Source organism: Antechinus flavipes, chromosome 4 (assembly GCF_016432865.1).
Source record: "Antechinus flavipes isolate AdamAnt ecotype Samford, QLD, Australia chromosome 4, AdamAnt_v2, whole genome shotgun sequence".
In the NCBI taxonomy this organism is placed as follows: Eukaryota; Metazoa; Chordata; class Mammalia; order Dasyuromorphia; family Dasyuridae; genus Antechinus; species Antechinus flavipes.
In genome coordinates, this window is record NC_067401.1 from 426,754,081 (window position 1) to 426,769,938 (window position 15,858).

Consider the following 15,858-nt stretch of genomic DNA (forward strand, 5'->3'; position numbering starts at 1 on the left):
GTTGCATTCAACTCTGTCTTTACAAGTTAGAAAAGGAGTGACCATAGTAAAGATGTATATATACGTATATATACATATATACATATGTGTATGTATTTAAAATTCCCTATTATTCTCCTATTGTACACTCTAGCCTTCACTAATTCTGTCAGTCATTCATTTGATAGAAAATAAGCTCCCACAATTCTTGTTTTTTTTTTTTTTTTTTGCTGAGGCAATTGAGGTCAAGTGATTTGTCCAAGATCCCATAGCTAAGAAATATTAAGTGTTTGAAATCGGATTTGAATTCAGGTCTCCCTGACTTGAGGGCTGGTGCTCTATCTACTGCACCACCTAGCTGCCCCACTTCCACAATTCTTAAAGAGATTAAAAAAAGCTTTTAGATGATTCTCCTGGAGTGACAATAAAGAGAAAGAAAAGATTTCTCTCACTTGTTATTGAGCTATCTTTCCCCTATTCTGTTTGAGTGTCTAATATGCTCATTTTGTTGGTTACTTATCTAGAAGAACATTAGATTCACAAAGTAGTAGAGAGAAGATTCCTCTGAAGTTATCTTGGACAATTTCCCCCCTTATAGAGGACATTACTGGTTTATTTTTTTAATTTCTGATCATTTCTAGTTTCATTATCTTATCTGGCCACATTTTGTACCCATTATTTCCTACAAACTACTTCACAAAAGGTTGTCACTCAAGCCAAAAATGCACTTTCTGCATTCCTCTTTCTCTCATTGAATCCTTAGCTTCTTTCAAGATTCAGCTCAAGAACTATTTCCTACCCAAAGTCCCTCCTGTTGTATCTATATATCTGCATACCTATCATAACCCACCAATAGAATGTAAACCCCTTGAGATCAGGGACTGTTTTGTTTTTATCCCTGGAATCTCAAACATATAAAATGCTTAAAAAATGTTATTTGGAATGAATTGAAAAGCAGTTGAGAAAACAAGTATGGATTATAGGATTTTAGATGTAGAACTGACTAATAAATAAAGTAATAGTCCAACCTCTCCATTTTATAAATGAGGAAACAGTTTAAGTGATTTACCCAGGATGACTGTCATTCATCCTCAGGTCATCCTGACATTCAACCCTCTATCCATTATACTACCTAGTTATCTAGAACAAAGCAATTCTATTTTTGAAAACAACCAAAAGATAACTCCTCTAAAACTATGGATCATAGCCTTCTTTTTATATGCAGACTGTACATAATTAATCAATTCATGGAACTTACAAATTGAATTTCCACAGTGCCCTCTACTGCCTAATAACCATAATACTACATAGTAATGTAAGTGAAAGATTTCTTTAATTATTCTGCTTACTCTATCCTCCTTTAACTATAATGAATACTGTGCTCTGATATAAAAATTAGGCCAAAGTTTCATGATTGCTTTCAGATAATATATCTCTTAACTAAATTTAATTAAACTAAGAACAATCCTTTCCAAAAGTTGACTTGCAAAATCTCTACTGATTCTTTGGTCATTCTTTATAAATTCCTTAATTCCTGAGAATCCCTCTTCTTTGATTTTGTTTTTATGATGAAAGATGCCTATCTCAATTAATTAGAATGAAATAAACAAAAAGAAAAAATAGACAGTTGAAAAAATACCATCCAAAGAAGAGTAATAATCAATCTTCAGCTAAAAATTCAGCTAAAAAAACATATGTAGACAGCACAGTTCTTAATCTGGATTCTATGATCTTTCTTTTAAAAATACTGGAATAATTGTATTTCTTTTTTTAAAATTTATTTTATTTTCAATTCAATGAACAAAACAAGCATTTCCATAACACAGAACAATACGAGAAGATCGTTGTCGCACATGAAACTGCAAATCTACCATGTACAACTTGCTATTCCCTCCAAATATATAACAAAGTAGTTATCATGTAAATTTATCTTTTTCTTTTCCTTCAAAACCTATGTATTTTTATTTTCTGTATTTAAAAATATTATTCCACGACAGGATCCATAAGTATCACTAGATTGCCAAAATGGCCTATAACACATATACCAATTTAATAATCCCCTAATTTATAATCACTCATGGCCTGGGGGAAATAAAAGCTACTATGTTACACAGTAGATAGTCTTAGTGTCTATTAATTAAAGGAGGTACTGAGCAAATTAAGTTGAGAAAAAGGCTTTGCTTGTACTATTCTTCCCTAAGCATCAAATTTTTATCCACAAAACTCCTTAAACTTGGATCATAACTTCATGTAGGATTGTATAATTGAATATGGGACATCTCAAAATTATAATTTATTATCAGTAAATGCTTGATTTGTATACCTATTTTATATACTTACATACCTGGGGTCATGTAAAAATTTCTTGGATCAAAAGGAGTCACAAGTGGAAAAAATTTGAGAAACCTTGATCTACAAGAAATGAACTCCTTGAAGGAAGGGATAGTTTCATTCTTGTCTTTATATACTCAGTGATTAACTTGGTGTCTGGCGCTAAGAAGGCTATAATAAGTAAATATTGAGTGATAGGAAACATTTCAGGAACCCATGGAAAAGGGAATAAACAAAGGTTAACAGAAAAGAGATAATGGAAAAGAATGTCAGTGTTAAACATAAGGTCAAATTTGATCTCAGACCATTACTAGCTGTATAATCCTGGTCAAGTCAGTTAACTACTATTTGCTCCAGTTTCTTCAACTATAAAATGTGAATAACAATGGTATCTATCTTACAGTCCTGACGTGAGAATTAAAGGAGATAATGTTTGTAAAAACAAACAAACAAACAACAAAAAAAACATTTAGCATAGTGTTTGACACATAGGTGCTATCTAAATGTTTATTCTGTTCCTCTCTTTCCCTTTCCTTATTGAATTCTCAAACCTGAATGTCTCCAAACATAAAACATTTCTCAAATCTTTTGAGAAGATAAACTATCATTCAATATATTATCCTGGCTGTTCAGGCAATGTATAGAGTTAGAACCTGAACCCCATGGGTGCTGTCCAGGATACAAAGGTTCTGAAAAATACTTCCATTCTGAATTAGTAAGAGGGAAAAAATTAACCAAAATGAAGTCTGACTCCGCTAAAGCACTGTCCTAAAGCAAATGTCCTGCCATTTAAGATAAAGAAGGGATATGATAACTACAACAAAGAAAATGGAAAGAGCAAATTCAAAACAAGTGAAAGCGAATGTTGCAAATTTGGCCCCAAAGAAGAGAAATGAAAAAATATCTCCCTCCCACTCCTTTGCAGAATGGGTGGATTGGTTGAGAGGTGAGGTGGGGGTGAAGGAGAGAATGGAAAAGTGCATCTGTTGCCATTTTAAATATATTTATTGATTTATGCTGCTTCACCCCTCCCTTTTTCCTTCTCATTTAAAAAAATACTTTGTTATAAGAGATGATCTTTGAGAAGGGGTTAGAAGAGGGATGTAGGGGAACTCAGACAATGTAGAAATAAAAAATTACAAAATAATATTTTTAAAAGACAAAAAAGGATTTATCGGCCTGCTAGTTACCAAGATATGATAATAAAATTTTGGCAGATCCTTATCAACATTTAAAGGCTTTGATTTTGGTAATAAATTGTGTATCTTTTAGAAGATTATTTAATCACAAAAAGTCCTGTTTAACCAACCAGAGTGCTGACCTCTAGGAGATGATTGTTTTGACCACACAAACTCATAAAGACTATTTTCTCTAACATGGAGAAGTTAATGAAATATGGATTTCTGAATTAATGAAATGTTGATCATTACAATGATTATAATTAGCAGAGTCATTGTTAAAAATGGATTTTAGTAACTTTTTTTTGGCTACATTTTCTAATGCTTTGCGCTATCTAAATTTAAATGACTTAGGTAAAGGAATGTCATCCACTTTGACTAATCATTACCATAGTTAATAGATCTTACCAATTAGAAAAAAAAGTCTTTAGCTCTGTATACGATATAATTCTCCCTGGTAATGAATAGAATAAAAAAGTTTCTTTTGTGAATTAAAATCAAGAGATTTTGTTTTATGTTCCAGCAATCAAATGTCCACCATTAATTGCCCCACCCCAGGGGATGCTTCAGTGTTCTGAGGCACGTGAAAACTTGAGATATAACTCCACTTGTGACTTCTCCTGTAAAAGGGGACTTATGCTGATAGGAGCCGAGAGACTCAAGTGTACAGCTTCAGGATCCTGGACAACACCCCCTCCATATTGTAAAGGTAAATTGTAATTATTCACATTTCTATAATAGTCTGTGGTTTATAAAATGCTATAGTTTTGCCAAGGGCAGCTAGTTGGCCTGGAACCAGGAAGAATCATCTTCCTGGATTCAAATCAGACATTTGTGATGCTTTGTGATACTGGACAAATAATTTGTTTCTGTTTGCCGTGGTTTCCTTATCTTTAAAATGAAGTGAAGAGGAAATGGCAAATTGCTTCAGTATCTTTGCCAAGAAAACCTCAAATGGAGTCATGAAGAGTTGGATAAGACTAAAATACAACTAACCAACAACTGAAATATCCTCACCAAATCTATTTATAAGTAACTTAGTGTACCAATAAGCTCATTTTATAGTTGATAATACTGATGTTTAGAGGAGTGAGATGACCTGTTCACAATAAGTGGAAGACAGAACTCAGGTCTATTTTTCAGGCTAGTTCTCTTAGTACTGCTTCATTACAAGCAGTAGTGTTGACTCTGGGCTAGGTAGAATGGGAGCCATAGTTTGGCAATATTCACTTTTGGAAGAGAAAGGGTGCGATAGTCAGATTGAAGATAAATGTGAATTCTTAAAGTGCTAGTTTTGTAAAACAACTTTTATAATATGCTTTCTGTCTTGGTATTTTAGCCATTGAGTGCCCAGTATTAGATGACCCAAAGTGGGGGAGCCGGGAGTGTTCGTACAAGCAAGGAGACTACAGGGGCAGCTCCATCTGCCATTTTACCTGTGACAAGGGCTTTGTGCTGAAGGGATCTAACAATGTGCAATGCTTACCTTCTGGCAAGTGGACAGCACCTCCTCCAACTTGTGAAGGTAAAGTCTGACTAAACATGAATAGATGAGTGAAGAGAAATAAAGAGTCTAGGATAATGCTGAGGTTTGAACTTGGGAGACTGGAATTATGGTAATGCCTTTTCTTTGAGATGATAGTTAAGTCCATGGAAGCTGATGAGCCTAGTAAGGGAGAATATAGAGTGAAAAGAGAAGAGGGACTGTGACAGAACCTTGAGGAACACCCCGGGTTAGAGAGCACATTGTGGAAGATGAACCAGAAAAAGACTGGTCACACGGGTAAAGGAGGACTAGGAAAGACTAATGTCACTGAATGTGGATTGAAGTATGGAATTTTCACCTTTCTTTTAGTTTTTTTTTCTCCTCTTTTCCCTTTTTAGTCTTATTTTCTTGCACACCATGATAAAACTGGAAACATGTTTAAAAGGATTACACATATTCAATCTATATCAGATTACTTGCTATCTTAGGGATGGGGAAAGTAAGGGAGGGAGGAGAACAATTTGGAACACAAAATCTTACAAAATGAATATGGAAAACTATCTTTATATGTATTTGGAAAATTAATATAATATTGAGAAAAAGTAAAATAGAAAAGAGTAATGTCACCAAATCAAAACAAAACAAAAAGAAAGAAAAGAGTAGTAAGAGAGGCAATAGTATTAAGTGAAGCAGGTATATTAAAAGAGATGGGACTAAGAAAAGACCATCAGATTTGGTGGTTAAGAGATCACTGATAATTTTAAAGAGATTAGCTTCAATTGAAGGAGGCTGTCAGAAATCAAATTGGGGAGTAGTCTTCAAATGTGTATGATAGGAGAATTAGTTAAAAGAATTAGGAATGTTAAACCTAGAGAAGATTTGGGACGAACTGTCTTCTAGTGTCAAATGGAAACATTATATCTGTTCCATGAGCTCCAAAGTTAAATCTTAGATAGGAGGAAAAAATAATCTTGATACAAGGAAAAAACCTCTTAATTAGAGGTATCCCAAGAGATAATGGATTTTGTAAAGAAGTAATGGGTTTCCCTCTTTGGAGATTTTCAGACATTGGGGCATGGCCACATGGGGGTAGTGGTTCCTTTTACATAAATAAGTTAGCGTTGGATGGGCAAAGGGGAGATGAATGCTGTTTTGACATGTTGAGTTTGAGATAACTATTGGAAATAGCCATTAAAAAATTAGAAAAGAGAAACTGAGTTCAGGAGAGAGATGAGAGCTTAATAGATAGATCTGATTAGAGATGATAATTGAATTATTGAAAATAAATATAGTCACCAAGAAAAAGAATGTAGAGAGAAGAGAGATTAGAACAAAACTCTACCTAGTAAGCAGAATCAAGGTAATAATCCTGGCAAAGGAGACTGAAAAGAAATGATCAGATAGGTAGAGAACCAAGGGAGACCAGTTGCCTTGGGAGGGAAAAATATTTAGGAGAAGGAAACAATTGACAATGTTAACACTATGGGGAGGTCAACTGAATTAGGGACTCACTTTTGCATTTAACAGCTAAGAAATCACTAGTAATCTTGAAGAGACTTGTTGGGTGAAAAAATTGGAACTAAGGTTTCAAAGGATTGGGAAATAAGGAAATGGAGACAATGAATATAACTTTCTAGGAAAATAAAAGAGAGAATTATGGAATGCTTTGGAAGATAGTAAGGAGAAAGTAAATGTGGTTTTATTTTTTGATGACAGGGAAATCTGGGCATTTTTGTGGATGGGGGGAAGTAGTTAATAGATAGAGATTGAAGATAAAAGGAAGAGAGAATGATTGATGGGGCAGGCTCCCAGTGGTGATAGGAAGGAGTGGGATTAGGAGTGTTCGGCCTTGATAAGACAAAAATCCACCTTTTTATTGGAGACTGAGCAAAAAAGGAAAGAATTAGAGGTTATGAAAAAGAATATTGAGATATGGAGTGGGGCAAATAGGGAGTGCACAAGAAATGGATTATATACATTTCCTCAATAAAATAGGAAGCTCTGCTAAGAAGAGTCGGGGGTGAAGACAGTATATGGGACTTATAGGAAGAGAAGAAAGTTTAAAATGTTTGATATGGAGAAAATAGAGTCAGCCATTAGAGAGGAATAAAACGACTGAAGCATAGTGAGGACCTAATTGAGATTAGATAACATAAAATGAATCCAGATGAAATAGTTACATGAGTGTCCCTGGTATGGTTCCAAAGAATGAGAAGAGGGGAAAAGAAGGCATGTGATAGAGAAAACCCAGGAATAGAGTATGGCAAAACATTATCCAGGATAGGGCAAGAGGTCAAGGGATTCAAGGAGTGGGGAATAACAATATATAATAATATAAAGAATGTAAATAATAATATAATAAAATTGATTTCTATATCCCTAGAATTGATTCTCTGAATACTATATAATATCCAAAGTATATTTTGTCATATATAAAGTTAGAAGTATTGGTGAGATTTTGAATAGAGAAAGTCTTATACAAATTGGTAATTTAATCTGATTTTTTTCCTGTGTTCTACTTTATGGATTGTTGATAGTAGTGATCCACACTTTTGACTTCGTATGTACTGGAATTCTGAATGTAAAAATTACCATCCAAGGATGCAAATTTGACCATTTGTCTATAATTTTACCTTAAAATATTGTACCGAGAAGTTAAGCAAATCACCTGTGAACACACAGTGCAAGTTAGTATAGTATCAATTTATAGAGGCAGGGACTTGAATTAAATAAAATCTCCCTAATTCCAAAGCTATTCCTCTATCCACATGCTGTCATCAGAAATAAACTTCATGTTTACATCTGACTAAAAGAATGCTTTCTCTAAGGGCAAGTATATTTTATTAACATTGGTTGTTATTATTATATATTTACCAGAGTAGAAATGAAGTAATGCTGATTTTTTTTCTTAGTTTCATTTTTTTTCCCCTCCACATGTTTTCTGCAGTTGTCAAATGTCCAGAACTGACTCTTCCTAAATCAATGCGGATGAATTGCTCTCATCCCTTGGGGAACTTCAGTTACGAGTCCACGTGCATCTTCTCTTGCCCCAAGGGTCAAGTGTTGAACAGCTCCTCAGAAATAACATGCGAAGCAGAAGGCAATTGGTCAAAAGAGATGCCAACCTGCCAAGGTATATTAATCTAATGGGTCAAAATGCCATCTTAATGTAGCAGACCATGTAATCAGTGCTACTTTTTTCTAACAGGTCTTCCTCTGTGTTTGCAAGTGGTTTCTCAAACCTTGGATAGAGCAGTGTTTTTGCTTCAAACATGAAGAGATGGGGTTTAAATTTAGCAACCAATTTGCCAACCACTCACTACTCATTTTTTAACTTTCAGTTTTATAAGTGAATCCATCTTTGTAATTTGTAACCTACTACTTAGCCTAACCCAGGACTTGTGGGAATTTAAAAGTTTAGATTTATCTCATCTGTGTATCTGATTTGCAATTCATGAGATAACCAACTACCCAGTAGTTTGGATTTTTAATCCTAATCTGTACTGTCACATCTCCAACTGACTATTGATCATCTTGAACTATATTTCTGTAGAAATCCTTAAACTCAACATGCCCAAAATTTAACCCATTTTCTATCCCTGAATCATCCCCTCTTCCAAATTTCCTTATTACTGCCAAGGTACCACCATCCTCCCATTTTCCCAGGTGCATAATCTCAGTGTTACCCTTACCTCTTCACTCTCACTTCACATGGCCGATCTGTTCCAAGTCCTGTCATTTTTACCTTTACAACATCCCTTTATATCCTTCCTTCTCTCTTCTCACACTGTTATCACCTTGGGCCAGACCCTTATCTCCTCAAGACTAGACTCTTGCAGTAACTCTTGGTGGACCTATCTGCCTAACTCTCTCCCCACTCCAGTCCATTCGACACCAGCCATTAAATTGATCTTCCCAAAGCACAAGTCTGACCATTTGTCCTTCCTAGTAAAATTCCAATGGTTCCTTATTCCCGCTAGGATCAAATATAAAATCCTCTGTTTGAAAGCCCTTCATAATTTTGTCTCATACTTTTGTAGCTTCTTAATAATGCATTCCACATACCCTCCAATCTATTTCAGCTTATTCTTAGATACTGTGGCAATTTTTTGTTCCTCACATATAATCTGTTTAAAAGGTATTAGAAGACAGTAAATCTTTGTAGTAAATACTTTCTTGTTTGGTAGATTCCCTATAGGAAGCTTTGAGGAAGATGAATGAAAATTATATAGGTTAGAAAGATATTGGTTATCATCTTTGCCATTGGAAGGAATTCCATAATTGATAAGATCATAGATTTATTTGTATATTTGAATATTCATTTCTAGTATCCACTGTTATTCCTTTCATTAAGTCCTTACTTAAAATTCTATTTATGATTCAATTACTATTGATAAAGTTACTCTTTATGTCCATTTATTATGTATTTTTTTTGGTAACATCCATCTTCTGCTTGAATTCTTTAATTTGCTTCACTATCAGCAACATCAGGACCTTTGAAAAATAAAATTGCTTATTTGTTCAAGTTGGCACAATTTAATAGTGCTTTGTAGAATCCTTGGGATACTTTTGGATGGATGATTGAAGATTCTGGTTCTAATATGTATGGGTATATTTATTTCAGAGAAACTCTTGTCCGTCCAGGAAGCTCTGACTTACTTTGGAGGAGCAGTTGCATCTGTAACAAGTCTTATAGTAGGTGGTTCAATCCTGGCTCTTCTAAGGAGACGTTTCAAACAACAAGGTAAAAGAAAAAAGATAAAATCTTTCTTCTATTGTAAGCTATTTGGGGAAATCTCTAACCACTATAATTCACTGTCTACATGGAAACAAAATTGAAATCAGCTTAGGTGCCAGTATCTCCAGGCCAATGGGTCAAATTGAGCAGGTATAGGTATATGGTTCTTTTGTCCAAAGAAGATAAGAAAGCTTTATTTCTATTGATCCTTAGGGGAAACATAACCCAAGTAAGAGGGATATGTTAAATAGACCAGTTGTCAACCCATCAATCAACATTTGACAAGCATTCATTAAGCATATATTACATATTAGAGCAGCTAGGCTGCACACAGAATAATATGCCAGTCTTGGAGTCAAAAGGACCAAGTTCAAATCCAGTCTCAGACTTCCCAGCTGGGTAAATCAATTAAGCCTGTTTGTCTCAGTTTCCTCTTTGGTAAAATGAGCTGGAAAAGGAAATGGCAAAGTCCTCCTGTATCTCTATCAAGAAAATCCAGTCAATTATGACTGAAAACAATTGAACCAATGTCCTGAGCATTGCGCTGATCACTAAAAATGTAAAGAAAAGCAAAAATAGGGTCCCTGCCTTCTAAAAACTTAAATTCTAATAGGGGCAACAATATGAAAATAACTATGTATATACAAAATATAAACTAAAAATAAGAGATCATCTCAAAGGGAAGAGATGGAGAATGGCAAAGGGCAGGGCCAGAAAAGTCTTCTTGCAGAAGTAATCTTGCAGATTACAAAAATCAATCTTGATTTGAGATTATTTGGGGGGGGGAGATGGAGAACTGTCAATTCTATAGGGAAAAGCCTTGAACATTTAAGGGCTCATCTCACTAATTATTCAACAACCCATAAACTCTTGTTCAAAGTTAACAATGGCCAGAGTATATTAGAACCACAGCTTAGAGGACCTTAAAAGATATATATATATATTCCAATTTCTTCATTTTATATGTCATGAAACTAAAACCTAGCAAGTAGAGTAACTTGACAAAATTAAAATAAGGAGTGGAATATAAACTCATGTCTTCCAACTCCAGAGTCATGTTGTCTTCCTCATTTTTTATGGGAAGTAACTAACAACAACTGGGTAGGGGAGGATAGGAGAAGAAGGTCCATATCTCCATTCTGATTGTTGCAGGTGTTGTCCCTGGTTCTCAGAGGACCGTAACATCAGGGAGGTGATGCTATGATGTGCAAGTGAATTGAATTTGAAGGAGGGAGGGCTGTGCAAGGTCACCAGTGTCACTTTCCCTCCAGAGCCAGAGCCAGTGACAAGATATAGAACAGGATAACTGCAGATGGCTCTGGATGCAATGGGAGACCTTGGCCTAAGGTCCTTAATAGGTTTCAGTCTAATCATTTTGTAATTCAAATGGTTTAAGGAAGCAATACATAAATCCTTGACAAAGATCTCTTTATGTAATTTAGCTCCATTTTTTGGTTCCTTGAAGGCACTCTTCTATATTCTGCCCATGTCCTTCATTTCTGCTGTTAGTCCAATTCACAAACAATATATATCCCATTTCTGCTACTTTTTCAGGGCAGCCTCATTTTCATTTTGGGGAAGCTGATAACAATCAGTAAATGAGGGGAGCAGAGCAATACCCACAGGTAACAGGGCTTAGAGAGAGAAGAGCCCTTTTTATCTCTATTCACTTAGCCACCATCTGCTTCATTCCCAGCCAAACTAGAAGAACTGATCCAGGAATTGGGTTATTGTGGCTCCTAACACCTGTAGAAATGAACTCCTAACTATGCAGGAGTCATGTTGAACCTTCTTTCAAAGATATACATTCTTAAGTTTTTTAATCTCTTTAGGAAGCCTCTACTAGGTTGTAGGTGATGAAGAACCTGACATTTCTTCTCTCTTCCAATCTCCTTAATGACTATTTAATTGCCAATTTGACATCACCAAGAAGTGTGTTTGCTAACCCAGATGGCTGGAATATAGCATTGGCTATAGTCCCTTTTAAGTTTTGGGAAAAGTAGATCATCTGCTCCATTTTAGCTACCAGAACATGACTTCAAATCATTCCAACAGATTCCTTGCACATTATCTTGGTGATGCTTCTTGCCTGATATAGTCCCTTTGGGTCCCATTCTCAGCTTTTGAATAACTTTGATCCACACTATTCTAAGCCAGGTTTCTGCAATTTCTAGGAGCCTTTCTAAAGAAGCCTCTTTAGCCAGTTACGGACAAGAGGCTAAGGCAAAAACTCATTTAGAGGACAGTCTACTCAAGAAATGCTCCTAAAGAATACTGTAGCATCATAGATTTACTCTTAAATTTTCCCAAAATTACAGGAGGCTTCTTTTAGGACTTTTTCTGGCTGGATTAGAGAGGCCAAGAAATAGCTCATACCAATTTCTAGTCTTAAACTATTTTAAAAATAAATCTAGATTTCCTATCCTAGAGCTCTTCCCTAGAATTACTCCAATTTGGTCTAATAACCCCATTTTCCAAGTTAGGTTACAAGTTGGATTTCAGAAAGACTGCGACCCTTTCACCATCTTCCAACTTATGGGACAGCAGTGATTGGAACCTAGGTTTTCTGACTACAACTACCCAATATGCTACTCCCTTATCCTCTCTTACCATTTAGAAAAGCACTTCATTGTTTTTCCCCTATCATACTCTTTATTGATGGTCATTTTTCCCTTTTGTCTATTATTTTTCTTTCAAACCAACTCTTCATATCTTCTCATCTCCCATTATCAGATGATGGAAAAAGACCCCTGAGCCCTCAAAGGTAAGATGGAAATATTTTTGTTAATTAACAGAGTTAATTATATAAATGACAAGTCCGAAGATACATGATTCCTTTTATATGCCAGATACCAAAACTGGAGTATTTATAATGACTATTATAATACAGTTGAAGGAGAAGGTTGCTGGAAAATCAGTATAATTTGCCCCTGTTGTAAAATTCTATAGAAAAACTAAATGGTGTTCTTTACTAGACATGTGTCTTGTTTTTCAAAATTAAAATTCAATAAAGGGCTATCTTTCATTAAGTCATGTACTCCTGCTGGATGTGTGTTGGTTTAGTGTCTTTTGTATGTGTTTTAAAAATAAACATATAGAAACTGAACAATGAAAAGATCTTCCATTCTTAACCCAATGCCATCATGTTTTCATTCTACAGTGTCATGGGAACTCCTGGAGTTTTTACCAATATGGCTTTTGACTCAACTTCTTAAGGTAAGTGGTCAGTGGGGATAAAAAGAGGGAGAGAAGGTTGAAAATTATGACTTTGGAATTTTTATGAAATGGAATTTTGATATAAGGGAGAGACAATGATAGAAACTGAATAATTGGGATACGATTGGCCCATCATCAATAAACAAATTATAACTTCAGAGTGTTAATGTAAGAATAACATAAGAATGATGTGAGAATAATAATACTTGGCCAGATTATCTGAAAATAGTTCATAAACCTTAAAAAACTATACACACATCATTTGTATGACATTGGAAAGATCACTTAGTATCTGTGCACCTAAATTTAATGAAGGCGCTTGTTCAGATGACTTCTAAGATCCCTTTCAACTCTGGATCTGTTCTGACTTAAATCCAGAATTAGGGCTCCCATTAATTTCTTCAATAGAAATAATTGAAATACATAAATAAGTTCACTAGTAAAAATTCCTTTTGATACATAATTTTTATGTGATCTTGGGTAAGCCAAATCTCTGTACCCTAAGTAATCATCTCAGATTAAAAATTGCAGAGAATAGATTATTCTGTATGAAGGGAAGAAGTTTCAAAGAAAATCCTTATGCTGATGAAATCAAAGGATTAGTTTTAAAGAAAAATGATTTTATTGCAAATTGAATTCCTTCTTAGGCAAAGCTGAGATGATCTACTGAGTCAGCATTGAACTGGTTGGGATAGCTAGTGGTGGGAGGATGAGAAGGCAATAAATTGAAACTTAGTCAACCAAACTCTAGCCTGGTAGTTGAAAGACCATGGCTACTAGTTGTAGATTTCCACTGACATTTCTTAAGAGGGATACTCTGACCCCTAGGACCCGAGGCTCAAGCAAGAAAAGTTAGATGTATTGTTAAGGTTTGGAGGATTGAAGATAGTTCTCTCTCATTTTCACAGACCCACTCCTCCCCAGCAGTGCCATCAACTTTCTCAGGACCCTGCTTCTGAATGCCTGTTCCTGCCAGACTTGATTTTTGCTGCAGTTTACCATCTGCAGTGTTCTGTAAATATCTGTAAATAAAAAATATTAGTTTCCTCTGCTGCTGGTTCAGTAGGGTTGCATTTCTCCTAAGTCTCCCACCCACCAATCCACTATCCTTCTCCCCAGCTGAAGAGCCGTGGCCAGATCCAGAAGTTGCCAGAGGAACTGTGAAGGATTTTACTTTTTTTTCCACCTCAAGCATCACTATCTGAAATGTCAGAGTTGTGAAATAGGATTGGGAACTGGGAGCAGCTAGAAAAGCCAGACCACGGTGGGTCCCACACATTGGAGTGAGAAAAATGAGAGTTAAGGAATCAGCTTCAGAAGCAAAGAGGAAGCTCTGGACTTGGAGACACTTGCACACATAATGCACTTCTATCTCCAGTAGTTCCTACTTAGGGGAAGCTTCTCTGATACCTGGCATTGATGCCTCAAGGTGGTGCCAGATGGGAGAAGAACCCATGGAATCAACAGAAAAGCCATCAGATCTTCCCAGTCCTTCACTGATATTTCCTCCTTTCCTCCTCACATCTGCCCATTAAAATTCAAATTATATAACCTTTTACTTGTTGGTTTGTTTAATGACACATGATCTATACATATCTCTGCTTTTCTCATTAAAGTTACTGCAGCAGTTCAAATTTGCAAATAGCTCTTTATTAAGTGTTAATTACATGCCTATTTATTACATAGCTATCAATTTACATATCTAGCCTGATAAATATTTATTACATACCTATCAATCTACATAATCTAATAAGTATTACATACCTATCTACATATCTAATCTATCAATTATTTATTACATACCTATCAATCTATATATCTATCTAATAAGTATTTATTATCTACCTATTTACATCTCTATCTACACATTTAATATATTTATTTTTTGTTATATAACTATCAATTTGTTATATATCTATTTATCTGTATGTCATCTAATAAGTGTTTGTTACATACCTATCTATGTATCTAATCTATCTAATAAATATTTATTTTCTACCTACCAAGGAACTTGACCAATACAAGTCCTTCAGTGAGATACTCACCAATGTACACAGTTTGCATAGATAAAGCAATTTAGAAATGCCGAGAGACCAGATAATTTCAGCAAATTTCAGGAGACTATTCAAAAAAGGGATGAGACTCCCTTGAAATTTCGTGACAGATTATGTAAGAATAGAAAGGATTGTGCTAGATTAGATCCCCTAAACCAGGGGTGGGGAACCTTTTTTTTCTGCTAAGGCCCATTTGGATATCTAAAAGCTATACAAAATTATTAATTTATAGGAACTCAAGCATCGGGTTATACTTAGGTTTCAGCTTATCATTGCCTGTGGATAATTATGCAAATGATTTTGCCTGTGGACCAGATGTTCCTCAGCCCTGAGCTAAACCAACAGGCTGCCAGGATTATTAATGCAGCCTTTGTCAATCAATTATGGCCTAAAATCAAGGACTACCTTCTTAAATACTGCCCAGACTGGCATGAACAACCCATAGGGCAACATAAGGCAATTGCACATTAAGTTTTTAAGGGGAAAGAACCAGGTAAAGATAATGCTGATTTAGGGGAGAAGTCCAAATGGTTAGCGCAGCCCAAGTCTCTCCTGGCAAATCTTCAGACCACCTGGCACCCTTTTTCTAAGCTCCTAAAAAGGTACCAGGAGTTGTTTTTATTGTAGGAAAAGAGAGCACTGTACCAGAGATTGTATGATGAAAAGATGGGACCTGTGGGGTCTGTAGTTTACTAGGACCCAAGAACATGACTCACATCTGCCTCAGACGTTAAAATTATGTTCCTCCAAGGGAAAACAAATTCAGACAGTTTTTAAATCAAATTGAGGTAATGAAGGGGTGTGGAAGAGACTAGGAACAAAATGCCAGGGAGTAGTTTCCTGCACATGAAGGTGCGGGGGAGAAGCAGAGAATAA

At 35.4% G+C, this 15,858-nt stretch overlaps 1 protein-coding gene across 1 annotated transcript in view; it reads left to right on the forward strand.

Moving 5' to 3' along the window:
- SELP (selectin P) overlaps positions 1–14,479 on the forward strand; it is a 35,604-nt gene extending 21,125 nt beyond the window's left edge. The window contains exons 10-16 of the mRNA XM_051998989.1: positions 4,012–4,197; positions 4,828–5,013; positions 7,922–8,107; positions 9,599–9,718; positions 12,446–12,476; positions 12,873–12,928; positions 13,837–14,479. Coding sequence (XP_051854949.1) covers positions 4,012–4,197; positions 4,828–5,013; positions 7,922–8,107; positions 9,599–9,718; positions 12,446–12,476; positions 12,873–12,927 — 764 coding nt within the window. The 3' untranslated portion in view covers position 12,928; positions 13,837–14,479. The remainder of the gene's footprint in view (positions 1–4,011; positions 4,198–4,827; positions 5,014–7,921; positions 8,108–9,598; positions 9,719–12,445; positions 12,477–12,872; positions 12,929–13,836) is intronic.
- Positions 14,480–15,858: the final 1,379 nt, after the last annotated feature.